The sequence below is a fragment of the Leopardus geoffroyi genome, chromosome A3 (assembly GCF_018350155.1).
Source record: "Leopardus geoffroyi isolate Oge1 chromosome A3, O.geoffroyi_Oge1_pat1.0, whole genome shotgun sequence".
Classification (NCBI taxonomy): Eukaryota; Metazoa; Chordata; class Mammalia; order Carnivora; family Felidae; genus Leopardus; species Leopardus geoffroyi.
The window spans coordinates 63,256,873-63,271,365 of NC_059336.1; the positions used below are offsets into that span (position 1 = coordinate 63,256,873).

At 40.3% G+C, this 14,493-nt stretch overlaps 1 protein-coding gene across 7 annotated transcripts in view; it reads right to left on the reverse strand.

Annotated features, from left to right (window-relative positions):
• THADA (THADA armadillo repeat containing) overlaps nucleotides 1-14,493 on the reverse strand; it is a 330,511-nt gene that overhangs the window by 173,069 nt on the left and 142,949 nt on the right. For all 7 annotated transcript variants that reach the window (XM_045445868.1, XM_045445865.1, XM_045445866.1 and 4 more), the window contains 2 exons: nucleotides 11,500-11,589; nucleotides 9,596-9,727 (listed from right to left, as the gene is read on the reverse strand). In XM_045445868.1, the coding sequence (XP_045301824.1) occupies nucleotides 9,596-9,727; nucleotides 11,500-11,589 (222 nt within the window). The remainder of the gene's footprint in view (nucleotides 1-9,595; nucleotides 9,728-11,499; nucleotides 11,590-14,493) is intronic.

Sequence of the window (14,493 nt, forward strand, 5' to 3'; positions counted from 1 at the left end):
CACCATGGGAGATTTCTGAAAGCCCTTGAGAAAGAAAACTGAATTCCCTTCTTTTCCTGCCTTGCTACTTGGGAGAGCCTCCTGAACTTCTCCAAGAACACTGGCACTCTTCCCCTTATTTACTGGCCCTTGGCCCTTAGTGTATCTGTCACATAATTCAGTGGTTAAAATTCACTATGTCAGGTGCAGAAGCATGGGTTTTATCTCACTAGCTAGGCCATAAGTTCTTCAAGGATGAATGCTTTCTTCCTTTACTTTGCATCTTACCAGAGACCTAACGCTAGCTAGGTATGCAATGGATATTTAACAACCACTTTGTTAATCTATTAACTGATTGGATTCTAACTTTTAGAGTGAATGGCAGCAATAGGCCATGGATTATCATCATTATCAAATATTTCACCTAAGAATGAAGCTGTTTGCAGATCAAATCACTTGTTCTAACATGACCTGAATTGGCCTGTTGAAGTAGCAGATAACACCGAAGAAAAGCTGGTCTCTACAAGTTTTGTTTTTTCAGCTTGCTTTGTCAATGCATTCCGTAAGAGGTGAATTCCTCATTCCTTTTGCTCAAAAACATATTTAGAAAATGGTCTTAAAAAGATCTGGCACCAGAGATGAAGTTGGCCAGGCCCCTCTCTAGGAACTAAGAGATAAAAATCAGTGACAGATGACAGAGTATCCTTTTATGCCAGTACTCTTTGCAAAAAAAAGCTACACAATACAGGAAACATGATTTGATTTCACATGCTGAAGCTCAGCTACCCCTGGCTAGAATTCAGAAGTTCAGAAGACCATGAGCACAGTACTCCACATGAAGCACTAGGTAGACAGGGCGAAGGTAAAAAGGAGATGGAGCAGGTAGCTGCATGAAGTGTGAATTAACCAGCATTAGGAAACAACCTTCCAGTCTCTGCTTTTAGGTCCTCCCCTGTATAAGGCCTAAAACTCCAAAACCAATGGTCATTGCTTTATTTAAAAATGTATGCCTCTATAATACAACAAGTAGCCCCAAGGAAGTTAAAGACTCGGGTCTTTAACATATCTGTATGAAAGGAAGAAGTGAGCACAGGTTTGGCTTAGAGGCAGAGGGGAAAATGGAAAAGCCAGAAACCCTCCCGAGGGGAACTGAACATTTGCACCTTGACATCTTGCCCAAAGCTGGAACTGGTATCAGGGTCACATTAGTAAAACCAGAGGTCAGAGTTTCCACACACTGATAGGATGGCAGTTCCCTTCCTTTCATGCCTCCATTGCTGGCAGATCAAGATGGTATAGGGACATTTCTGACCTTTAAGCCCAATCTCTAAGGCTCGTGGAATTTAGCAGTAACCACGGGAGGGGTGGAGTTCTGCTGGACCTCCAGGCTGGCCAGGTGGGAACAAGCTCTCCATTAACAGCACCAGCAAAGACCTATTCTCAGTTGTCTCTTCTTGTAATGGGCTAGGCTTGAGGACGCTTGTGTTCTCTCTATAGGCATCTCTGTTCAAAGAAGATCCTTCAGGAAGTTTGGGCAACAAAGAGTTATCTATTTTAATCACTTTTCAGAAAAGCATCTCTGACTCTTCTCAAAGACTCAGATGTTCCTTGTACTTGTCAGAAAACAAATGTGGTTTAGGCCAACATCTGGAATGGAGAAAAATATAGCAACCACAAAAAAGATAATTAAATTAATAAGGAATGCTTTTCAGACATAACATCCCATAGGCCAAAAAAATGTTTTCAGAACTATCCAGAACAAAGTTATAGAAGTTACTTAGAAGCTAAATTTAAGTGAATTAACTGCTGGAGGGCACCCTGTAGGAGTAGACCACTGTGACCTTGTGGGCCATGACAAGAATGGCACCCCAACAACCTGAGTTGTTCAGCTGATCTGAAATAAAACATCTCAAAAAGATGCCCTGCTGGTCGTCTCAGATGTACTACAGAAAGCCCAACAAGGGATCAGTTTTTCTTGAATGCTTTCAATGACCAGCAGCTCAGCATTATGGAAATCTGTTCACTCTCTTGATGGAGAATGCTAACTTTCACAAAACTCTTCTTTATGTTAAAATCTGAAATCTATCTCTTACTTTCCCATTGGGAGCACAAGAAAGAAATTATGTGCCTTCTGCCATATGGCCGCCTCTCAAGTGTGTAAAGACCATTACCATGTTGCCTCTAAGTCTTTTCCAGTCTAACTATTTCCAGATGTTAAGCTTCCTCCTCATCTTGGTCACCTCCTCTGGATAAATATTAGTTTATCAGTGACCCTCCTAAAATGGGAAGCCCAGAGCACAACACAATAGGCACAATAGGCACAAGGCACAAGGAGGTTTAATCTGACCAGAAGAATTCAGGGGGACTACAGTTTCCACTATCTGGAAGCAGCAACTGCTTCCTCAGGGCTCACCAGGAAAGCCTACTCCCCAAGATGTTTTCGTAAAAACTGCTAGGGAGCCAGACAGCTCTCATCCTGTAGGTACACAACATTGGCTTTTCTTTAGAAAATCAGAATATGATACCTATCTCTACTAAATGTCATCTTGATCATCTCAGCCTATCGATCCATTCTTTCAAGACTCTTTTGAATCTTGTTTTTAAATTATGAACAATGTCAGACATATCAAATACAAAATAAGTATACAGAATACTATGACAATCAACCACTTGCCTAGAACCTACCTTAAGAACACACCACAAATAAAATTGAGGCTCCTAGTATACACTTCCTCAAGTTTATCCCCTTCTTCCCCAGCCACATAGAAGTAATGGCCACTAGCCTGAGTTTGCATTACGCCCATGCTTAAACACTATTTTGAACTTTGATTCTATCACCACTTATATTTATGTTATATACAAACCTGATAAGCATGTGACCTAGTCTGTGTTCGTTTAAGTAAGTAATTCAAATGTTGAATAAAGCAGCATTGCCTTCATCTATCAGACTGGCAATCCCATCAAAACAGTGAGCTGACTCAGACATGACTTATTCTTAGGGAATCCTTACTTGACCTCAGCAAACAAAGTGTAAAGCTCTTGCAAGTAATACATTGAATGACTCAGTCTAAAACAATCAATATCAATACCACTGTTTGGTCACTGATAAAGTATGCCTTTCACCTTGTCTTTTAAAAATCCTTCTGCAAGCTCCCAGCAGAATATTCCCATCCCACATTTCACCCAAATTACTGACATGGATCTAGGCTCATAAGTACCCGAGGCTATAAGTTACCTGGGTCCAGGAATTTGCCATCAACAGGACGACAGTGCACTCTTTTTTAATCTGCTCCCCTGCACCTAGCTACAGGGCCTTCCTTCCAGTATACTGGTTGGGACAAGCCAAAGCAGAAGTTTAAAAAGTCGGCCCTCTTCCTATCACCATCAACCCCTTCCTCTGTATAGAATTTTTCTTAAAAAGCAAACCAAAGGGACTTTTATCTGCTATTTTGTAAGTAGTATTATCCCCATTATATAGATTGACAGCCTGAAGCACACAAGGGCCTTCTTATTCATGCCATAATAATTGGGAAGGCGTTTTTATAGATAGTTCTATGACTTTCAGCAAAAACAAAACAAAACAGCCAAAAATAAAAAAACACAACATCACCCTCCTTCTTCCATTCTTAACAATCCAGTCTCCTCTTGTTTAGTGCTAAACCCTGCAGCAGGTGGGTCTCGAGAGCAGTTTGCCAGATAGCAGTCAGGGAAAAGGGCTTCAGAGGCCAGGAAGGCCTCAGGTCACAGGCCCATGAGGCAGGAGAGGACCTACACAATATCTAATACTTTAATCTGATACATAAGGAAACAGAGGGTCAGAGAGGTGAAGCAAAATAAAAGTAAGTGTCAGAGCTCCTACAGACTCCTCAAAGGCCAGGTAAAACACAAGACCCAGCAGACCTTCCTTTCTACAAAACCATTAACCAGTGAGATATGAAATGTGGCTCCAATACTGGAGGACTAGGAGTCCCTAAGTATTTCACAGATACACAGATCTGCTAAGACACAAAATGTCTCAATTTACAATTACTCTCATTTCTAGGTTAATAATTCAGTCTCTGTGCCCAAACCTGGGCAAGGCAGAGAAAGGTATCAAGGAACAAAAACAAACCAAAAAACCCAGAGTGGCTTCTACATGGAAAGAGGTTAAGATTTACTTGGAGAGAATAAGCACTGAGCATACAAATTATGTGATGATACAATAATGATGAATACTAGGATAAGAGGTTTAAAGAACAAATGCTATAGCCATTCAGAGGGAGAGATGAGCCAGGCTTGAAGTGAACAAAAAGGGAGGAGGGCAGGTCTTCCTTTCCAGCAGTGTTTTAGCAGCCCTCTGCCTGTTTATGTCTCTGTAAGGCAAAGTCAGCCCTCTACTTATCTACAAGGATCCTGGGAAGACAGAGCAGATAGAAATGGGCCTCCAGCCTTGAAGGGGAGTTCCCAGTATTACAATCACAAATGAAGGTAGAGGCCATCTATTGTCTACTGCAAAAACCCCAACTCTACACCAAGGAAAACAAGTTTCTTCAACTCCATAACATGGGCAAGGAGTAACATGGTAATCCTTGAATTATGTAACTTTCAAAGACCAGAAAACAAGGGTCAATATTATTTCTCAATATCACAGGCTTAAAAGGCCTAACTCTTAGTATTTGTACCTCCTACCACCCTTCTTCCCTTTTTAAGACTGGTACAATCCAAAGGTCTCATGAAATATTTTTTAAATGTATAAAACATGTATTTTCCAATTTTTTTACTGTTGGCTGGGTTTTTAAATATCTCAACTACAGAAGTCAGCACAGGTCCCTATAGGTGATTTCCACTGCCATGTATTTAAGATTGTATTGTTATTTGCACCTCAATATTTTTCAAAGAAAAGAACGGCATATTTCCCTGAAAAGTTATCTAAGGTGAAATGATTGGAGGAAAGACATATTGAAAGTCCTTCACAATGAAAATGAGCCCCAAATGGGGGGGGGGGGGTGGTGTTGCAGATCCTTTTGAAAGCACCCAGAAGAATGAATAAAAGGCAGTGGAGGGGTATCTCTCATGGGTATTAATCCAATGCTGAGATGTGTTGTCAGCAATTGAAGGGGCTCTCTGTCTCAGTGGACACCCTCACACACACAGGTACACACGGGTCCAGAGAGCGGAGAGATCCTTGTCCAAGTGTTGCAGCTGGTCAGTCAGTGGCAGAACTCAGACAGAACCAGGTCTCTAAAATCCAGGGCTTTTGCTCTGTTCAGGACTCCACACTGTGGTCTAGGTTTGGGGCATACTCAGTTTCCTACAGCTTTTCAATTCAAACTTGAAACTCCTTTGTGAAAGGGAATTCAAAGGTACACATACAGAGATATTCTGGTCTGTAGAAAGCCCTAGACAAGCAGGACATATTCGGGGAGCCAGTCAGGGTCCCCTTTAAAGTATGAGTCACTCTGCTCTGTGGTATTTGAACTAAAGGGTGAATGGTCTTAAATGGAAGGCATCATATTTGCAAGGTAGAGGGTTGTGAATCTGCACCCAGCACAGCAGCAGACACATAAAATATCCTGGGTTAAAAAACAAACAAACTTGTAAACAAAACATTGTGATTAGCATTATCATTTCTCTTCCAAGATGATGCAACAAGCATAACTGCAACAGGCATCACTTTGGAAAATCCAAATCAGAACTTCTAAGGTTTAAGTCAACAAAGCAGATCAGCAGATATAAGCTTATACTCCCAAATGTGGGAAAAGGGACAAAAATACAAACGATACCCACAGACATCTTACAGAGAGGAAGGAAATGGCAAGTATGTATACGTAAGTCAAAGGGAAATAAGCTGTCACTGGGGCTTTTAATCTTCTTATTGTGCAACTCACTTTAGCATGGTCAGAGCAACCTTTGTGGTACTCCTACTAGCTGAAGAATTTCTATTTCACTAAACGCAGACTATCCAAGAGCCTGATTAGACTCTTCCAAGTACGTAAATTAACACCGGCAATGTTACAAAAATAAAGCACTGCCTATCCACTCATGCATACATCCATCTTTTCAGCTATTATCCCAAGTCAAAATAAGCCACTCTTTACCATCACTAGAACTGCAAATATTGCCTAAAATAATAGGCAATCTTCATTTCCTTCATGAATAATTTTCTCAGAAGTAATTTAAATCAAATGGTACACTTTTATCAAATTCAGTATTTTTTATTTATTAAAAAAAATTTTTTAGCGTTTATTCATTTTTGAGAGACAGAGTATGAGCAGTAGAGGGGCAGAGAGAGAGGGAGACACAGAATCCAAAGCAGGCTCCAGGCTCTGAGCTGTCAGCACAGAGCCCAATGGGGGTCCAAACTCACGAACCGTGAGATCATGACCCAAGCTGAAGTTGGACACTTAACCAGCTGAGCCACCCAGGCACCCCTAAGTTCACTATTTGCTAAAAATCTGTTTTTGGCTCATCTGCCCAGAGTGATTGTGAACATTTTAGGGTAGCATGGGGTTGCCCCTGTACTAGGTTGATGAAACCCCAAACTGGAGTTTTGACTGAACTCCAAGTCTAGGATCTTTCCACTTTATCACAAAAGATGGTCAAAAGGGGGCGCCTGGGTGGCGCAGTCGGTTAAGCGTCCGACTTCAGCCAGGTCACGATCTCGCGGTCCGTGGGTTCGAGCCCCGCGTCAGGCTCTGGGCTGAGGGCTCAGAGCCTGGAGCCTGTTTCTGATTCTGTGTCTCCCTCTCTCTCTGCCCCTCCCCCGGTCATGCTCTGTCTCTCTCTGTCCCAAAAATAGATAAACGTTGAAAAAAAAAAAAAAAAAATTAAAAAAAAAAAAAAAAAAAGATGGTCAAGAAAGTTAAGCCAGCTTCTCCATACCTGGTCACAGACCAACCCTGCTACCTCTGGCAATGATCTTGCAGATGTGAGCCTGAGAGAAAGGCTGCATCTGATCAAGCCATCCTCACCAGTGCTAGTGGGGACGTGACTTCTACATTCTAAAAACAGCCTACACTCAGATCCACCAACTCCGGATCTTCCTCCCTCCTCCTCCCTCCTACCTGCTCCTCCTCCCTCCTAATTGCCCAATCACTTACTCAGTGTAGCCACTACTCTTGGCTACACAAAAGGGAGCTGGTTATTTTGGTGTAATAGAAAGAGTACACCTGACACTCTTGACAACCCTATGTTCTTGGGTTCATATCTAGCTCTGTACCTGACTTGCTCTCTGAACCTCAATTTCCTTAACAGGAAAGTGGGGGTGATAACACCTCCTCTCAGAGTCATTGTAAGCAAAACGCCCAGTTCGGTGCCTGGCAAATAGTCAAGGTTCAACAGACATTGGTGTACTTCCTGCTAACCTCTCTGCTCAGAATACTCTTTTGCTTGTTTTCTACATTCCTGGGTCAAAATCTACTTCTCATAAACCTTCTGAATAGCCTAATCAAGTACCAAGTATGAGCCGACTACTGTCTAGTTTATTAAAATTGTGTGTGCAGGGGTAGGGGAGGGGTTCTGATAATGTTTAATGTTTAATATCCCAAATTTAATCTTGGTACTCAAAGCGTGATCTATAGACTAACAACATCAGCATTACCTGGAAGTCTGTTTGAAAGGTAGACCCTCGGGCCCCACTCCAGACCTAGTGAACCAGAATTTATGAGATTCCTAAGTGATAGGTTACCTCTTAAAGTTTGAGAAAACTGCTCTATACCACAAATGGACATTCATTCAATAAATCAGAGCCTATTGATTCTCTAAGGAATCAATGGTGGCACTCATGCTATTTGGTGGCACTCGATGAATCTTTATTTGGGTAGAAAGCAACCGTTGACCAAAACATTTTCCCTGGAAGGGCAGTAAAATGGATACTTTGTGCCTTTTGAGTTTAAAAAAACGATACATTAGGGCTCCTGGGTGGTTCAGTCAGTCAAGCGTCTGACTCTTAATTTCGGCTCAGGTCCTGATCTATCAGTTAGTGAGTTCGAGCCCCATGTCGGGTTCTCTGCTGAGAGCATGGAGCCTGCTTAGGATTCTCTCTCTTCCTCTGCTCTCCCCACCCTCTCTCTCAAAATAAACTTAACAGAAATAAAAATAAATTAAAAACGATACACTGAGGACACTGGCTTTATGGCAATATTTAAATTATATTAATGTGATCTTTGTTATATAATAAGTGCTTGGAATATAATAAGATGAGCATTCTGATTATACTAATAAATATACTGAAATATACTGATTATACTAACAAATAGCAGGAAGGATACTTTCAAAGTAGTAATTTCTGGTTTCTAGGATGCAACACATAACACTGGTTAGTGATGAGCTTTCATAAATTGAACGTCCTCAACACAGGATGACAAAGTTCTAAGGCACGCCTTTGTTTCTAATGGACGCTGTGATTCTGACCATGTGCCTTTCTCCCCCGCTCCATCAACCTGCTGAAACATTTTTTCAGTTCTTTCCAGTTATGTGTGAAAGTACAATTTTTAAATGCTCCTAAAAGTAAAAAATTTACGACCCAAATTCCTAAAATGAATCACCAAAATGCTGGATCCAAGAGACTGGTAACTTTGTGTATCAGGAAACAAAAACCAATCTGAGTGAGTCATCTCTGTGATCAGAGATAACAACACAGCCACAGCCAGAGCTTGGCGCAAACAAATGGCTACAGCAATCGTATGCCAGCATCTCGTGTTTAATGGTTTCTCACATTAGAATGCATCAGTCAGCTCTGTGAAACCAGGAAGTGGAACCCAGGATGCCACATAAATAACAAACACATTCTCCTGACTTTGGTGTATCTTACCATTCAGCTCTAAGTCTATTTCCATTTTGGTAGATAAATAAAAATGAAAGTGTTATTTTATCAAGAGGCAAACAGAAAGGTAAAAGCTAAGTAATATGACTGTGCTTCTGAAATGTTTCATAAGAAAATTTCAATACTTTTTTGGAAGCCTATTTCTTGATGCCTTTGATTGAAAATGAAAAAGGTGATAAGAAGTTGGCAATGCCTCAAAAACTCTAACAGAGAAAGGGGTAATAGGCTCTAGAAGTAGGAAAGCCTGCTGTCATCTGATTCTATGTATAATCCATATGCGTGGCTCTTTCTCAGGTGCCCCAAGCTTGAAAGAGAAGTTGAGCAGGAAATGAATTTGTACCACGCAGCACTGCCCTCTAGATGCTACCCCTCGCACCCACTAGCAAACTCCTCTGGAGTGAAGAGACAAATGTTCTCTTCAACACCTGAACAGGGGATATAACACCGGGACTGAGCCTGCTCCATGCTGGCCAGGCTCAACACAGGGCTTACTGCAGATACCCAGGCTATGGTTTTCAAAAGCAGGTATCTCCGATCACATCCGTTTGCAAGCAGAGTGCCAAGGAAACATTACTTAAACAGTGGATATGGGCTTCCGCACCCAAGACAGAGGCACCTTCCTCTGAAACGTTGGAGACCACCTGGGGGCAATGGCAATAACCCTCAGGCCCCTGCTTTGACAAGACACCCCCCCCACAAAGTAAAAAAAAAAAAAAAAAAAAAAAAAAATCTATAGTTTCTGAAATAAGAACAAGTTATAATACCCCATAAGGCCCCACACCCACCCCATTATTTCCAGGAAACACATGCTACCTCATAATGAAGGGAATGAAAGGTGCCATGCTGAGAGTGGAATAGGTTCCGTCCATCGGGGAAGGGTAGAGTCTCCCCAACACCAGCAGTAAGAGAAACATGCTTGGATGACGGTTTAGTTCTCCTGCATCACTGAAAAAAATTATTGTACATAAAATATTTAAAATTTAAGAGGTGTAGTACTTTCTTCAAACATTTTTCTCATTAAATAATTCTGAATATCAAGTGAGACTCTCTATGATCAGAAGATAGCTTTCCTTCTTTTCCCTCCGTTTACCTCATGTTTTCCTAATGTGCAAATAAGGAAGAGCTACCGGCAAAGCCATGGTTTGGGCTTTTGCACACGACTCTTCTCAAAGCTAACTGTTAATTTGCGTCTGTGTTTTGATTTGAGCTGTTCATACAGTAGAGAGGTGGCTGTTCCAGAATATGCAATGTGAAACATTCAACAGCCAAATGTACTTATGAAAGCTTGAACAGTCACTTACTGGGGCCAGAAAAGCCTGTCTGTACAAATTACTCATGTGAGGAAATGTATCATAAACAGAAGTAAAATTCATTGATGTTACTTTGCTTTCCCATTACAGATAATTAGTATGAATTCATATCAAGTGCAAACACTGCTAGAAGAATAAAAAAGCCCATGTTCTAAGATGTCCATTCTAACAATTCCACCATCAGTACAGAATGTGATTGAAAGCACAATGGTAAACTTTGCTATCTGCCCTGATCGGACTGGAAGCCCTCTGAATGGCTTTATTTTATGTTTCCAGGGTCACTGACCACCTTTGCTCAGGTGGGCTGGTACCATTTCTGATCACAGGTGACCAGATTAGTCAGCTATTTGCTTAAGGTCACAATGGTCAACTGTAGCAGGCCAGTAAGAAAAAAATGGCAGGTGTTTGTGACAGCAAACTCAGTACGTAAACACACAGATTTTTATTTTTTTTAACTTTTTTTTTAACTTTTAAGTTTATTTATTTATTTTGAGAGAGAGAGAAAGAGAGAGAGAAAGAGAGAGCACGAGCAGGGGAGGGGCAGAGAGAGAGGGAGACAGAATCTGAAGCAGGCTCCAGGCTCTGAGCTGTCAGCACAGAGCCCGATGTGGGGCTTGAACCCACCAACCGTGAGATCATGACCCAAGCCAAAGTCGGACACTTAACTAACTGAGCCACCTAGGCATCCCACCCCCCTTTTTTTTTTTTTTAATTTTTTTTTTTTTTTCGACGTTTATTTTATTTTTGGGACAGAGAGAGACAGAGCATGAACGGGGGAGGGTCAGAGAGAGAGGGAGACACAGAATCGGAAACAGGCTCCAGGCTCTGAGCCATCAGCCCAGAGCCCGACGCGGGGCTCGAACTCACGGACCGCGAGATCGTGACCTGGCTGAAGTCGGACGCTTAACCGACTGCGCCACCCAGGCGCCCCCCACCCCCCTTTTTGATAGTACCATCCTGCCCGGTGTGAAGGGGCATCTCACTGAGGTTTTGGTTTGCATTTCCCAGATAACCAGTGAAGCTGAGCATCTTTCCATGTGTTTATTGGCCATTTGTAAACACATAGATTTTTAAATATCATGGGAAGAAAATGATTTCTAGAAGAAATCACCATGTGCTTCTAAGAAGCTGGTTCCTGAAAAAACAGTATTACATTTGATAAGACAATATAAAACAAGATTTTAAAAATATAAAATATAGTATAAAAACAGGATTTTATACAACTTTTCAGGTACAGGAGTACTGTAGAGAATCTGGCAACATGATGTAATAAAGAAGTAGTTTTAAAAAATCCATCCATGTTACAAGGAAGGAGGGGATTAAAAACTGTTGCCTGGAGGGAAAAAATCTCGATGAATGAAGTAATTCACTTCCTTGATCTTGCTGTGTCCCACCCTATTCTCTTACCTGTCCACAGTATTAGCTACAGCTTCCAACTGCTGGAGAAGAAAAGGATAGAGTTCTGGGAAACGAGAAAAAAATTCGCTTCCTGTCATTCTGTAGAGGGAAGAAAAAAGAAATTACTATCATTTATTTCCTCTGATTTAATGATAAAGCTTTTTTATTCTATTTAAAGAAAGATAACCAAGGTCATGCATGTGAATATTTAATGAAACAAAAGTTAAGAACAAAACCTTACCTTAAGAATTTAACAATCAAACAAAACATTTAATTTTGATTTTGGAAGTGCTCTTAACACATGGACTTTTCTCTCAAAATTTAAGATTATGTATATTCACAAATATTTGATATTACATTCTGTTGGGGAAGAAATAGGTAATTTGTGCAAATGCTGTTTCCACAACTGATGTGGACTATGAATAGAGTCAACACCTGGTTGGCTGCGGTTGACTTGGCTTCCATAATAAGGACAGATCTAGAACAGGTTTCTCCAAGCTGGAACCGGTGACATTTTGGACCAGACAATTTTTTGTTGTGGGGTACTGTCATGTGACGGTAGCATGTTTAGCAGCCTCCATGGCTTCTACCGACCAAATACCAGTAATACAATACCGCCTCACCCCCGCCCAGTTATGACAATCTGAAATGTCTCTGGACAATGTGAAATGTATCCTGAGGGGCAAAATGGTCCCCAGTTGAAAACCACTGGTCCGGAGTATGGGTATCAGAAGCACAGACTTGGCGTGTATGGTTCTGGATACCCAATCCCAGCTGACTCCTGTGAGGATTACCTTTCCATCTTTATACTCTTGAATTCTGACAAGATCATTCAATCGGGTTTCACAAATGCTTATACTCATGTAACCCACACTCCTATGAAGACTCATAAAATTTCCATCATCTCAGAAAGTTAGCTTGTGCCCTCTCCCAGTCAACTCTCAATACCCAAAACTACCAATAATTTGATTTCTATTACAATTTGGTTTTGTCTATTCTAGAATTTCGTATAAATGTAGTAATACATAACCTAAGTTTTTTGCGTCTGAGGCCTTTTTCAGTCAGCATAAAGTTTATCCATGGTATTTGATGCAACAATAGTATGATTCTTTTTTTGTTGAGTAGTATTCCGTTGTATGAATATACAGGTTTGTTTACCAATTCTCCTCTCAACAGAAATGGGCTATTTCCATTTGTAGGCTATTATGAATAAAGCTGCTAGGAACATTCTTATACAAGGCTTTTGTCAACATCTGTTTTCATTTCCCTTGAATAAATATCTGAAAATAAAATTTCAGCATATCTAACATTCTAGGAAACTGACAATTTTCCAAAATAATTATAGCATTTTATATTCCCATCAACAATAAACAAGAGTTCTAATGGCTCTACATCCTTTCCAACTTTTGCTGTTGTCTTTCTTTTTTTTCACATTAGCCATCCTAGCCGGTATATAGTGGAATATCCCTGAGACTTTGACTTACATTTCCTTGATGACTAATGATGATACTGAACACTCTTTATGTGCTTTGGCTATTGATATGGTCTTTTGTCAAGTATCCAAGATTTTTGTCTATTTTTATATTAGGATGCTTGTTTCTTTTGCCATACAAGTGCATTACATGTACTTTTTCTTAGTTTGTGGCTTGCCAATTTATTTTAATAATGTCTTTTGATGAGTAGAAGTTTTCGGACCAATAACTGAATCAATTTTTTCTTTTATGATTCATGCTTTCTATGGCTTAAGGAATCTTTGCCTATCCCAATATCACAAAGATATTCCGTTTTCCTCTAAACGTTTTATACTTTTAGCTTTTATCTTGAGGTCCATGATCCATCTTAAATTAATTTTTGTGTATGGTGTGAGGTACAGGCAGATTCTCTTTTTCTCTTTTTCAGATTTATTTTTTTTTATAGCTGACATACAATGTTACACTAGTTTCAGGTGCAAAATTCTTTTTCTTCTACATTGGTGTATCATAATTTTAATAGGGAGATGCCGTAAGGAAAGATACAGGCCTTAAATAGGAGAGATGCACCAAGTTCATGAACAAGAAGATTCAATATTTTTTTTTAAAAAAGATTCAATATTATAAGGAGGAAATTCTCACCAAATTCAATGTAATTCCAATAAAAATAATAATTGTGCATGTGTATGTGTGTAACTGGACAAGCAGGTTTTAAAATGTATACAGATGCATCAAGGGCCAGTGGTTGCAAAGATAATCTTGAAGAGCAAGGAGGGAGGACTCACCTAACCAAGTAGTGAGAAATATTATAAAACTTTAGTAATCAGGACACTGTGGTGACAAGTAGGCCCAAAATCAGAATCGAGAGCACGGGAGCAGACACACATATGCACGAGAACTTGACTTCTGAAAGGGCTGGTGCCACAGATGGTGGTACTGTAAAGATCACTAGGGCTTTGACAACCAAGTATCCACACAGACAAGATTAAAACTGGATCCCAACCTCCCACTACATACAGAATTAAATCCTTGCGAATTCAAAACTTAAAAGGTAAAACTACCAAACCCATTAAGAAAACTGTAGGGGCGCCTGGGTAGCTCAGTCGGTTAAGCGTCCGACTTCGGCTCAGGTCACGATCTCGCGGTATGTGAGTTCGAGCCCTGAGTCGGGCTCTGTGCTGACTGCTCGGAGCCTGGAGCCTGTTTCAGATTCTGTGTCTCCCTCTCTCTCTGACCCTCCCCCGTTCATGCTCTGTCTCTCTCTGTCTCAAAAATAAATAAAAACGTTAAAAAAAAAATTAAAAAAAAAAAAAAAGAAAACTGTAGAGAATAGAATTTATTAAATAAGACCCAAAAGCATCAACTAGTAGGACAAATTTATATATTCAACTGCATCAGTTAATAGTTTTTAAAATTTTTACACCAAAAAAAGAAAAAAAAGCACAAATAAAAACACAAAATAACACATGTACAAAGCACTTTTGACAGAGGAGTAGTATCAAACATTATGGAATAAAAGACTAAGAGACTTAGC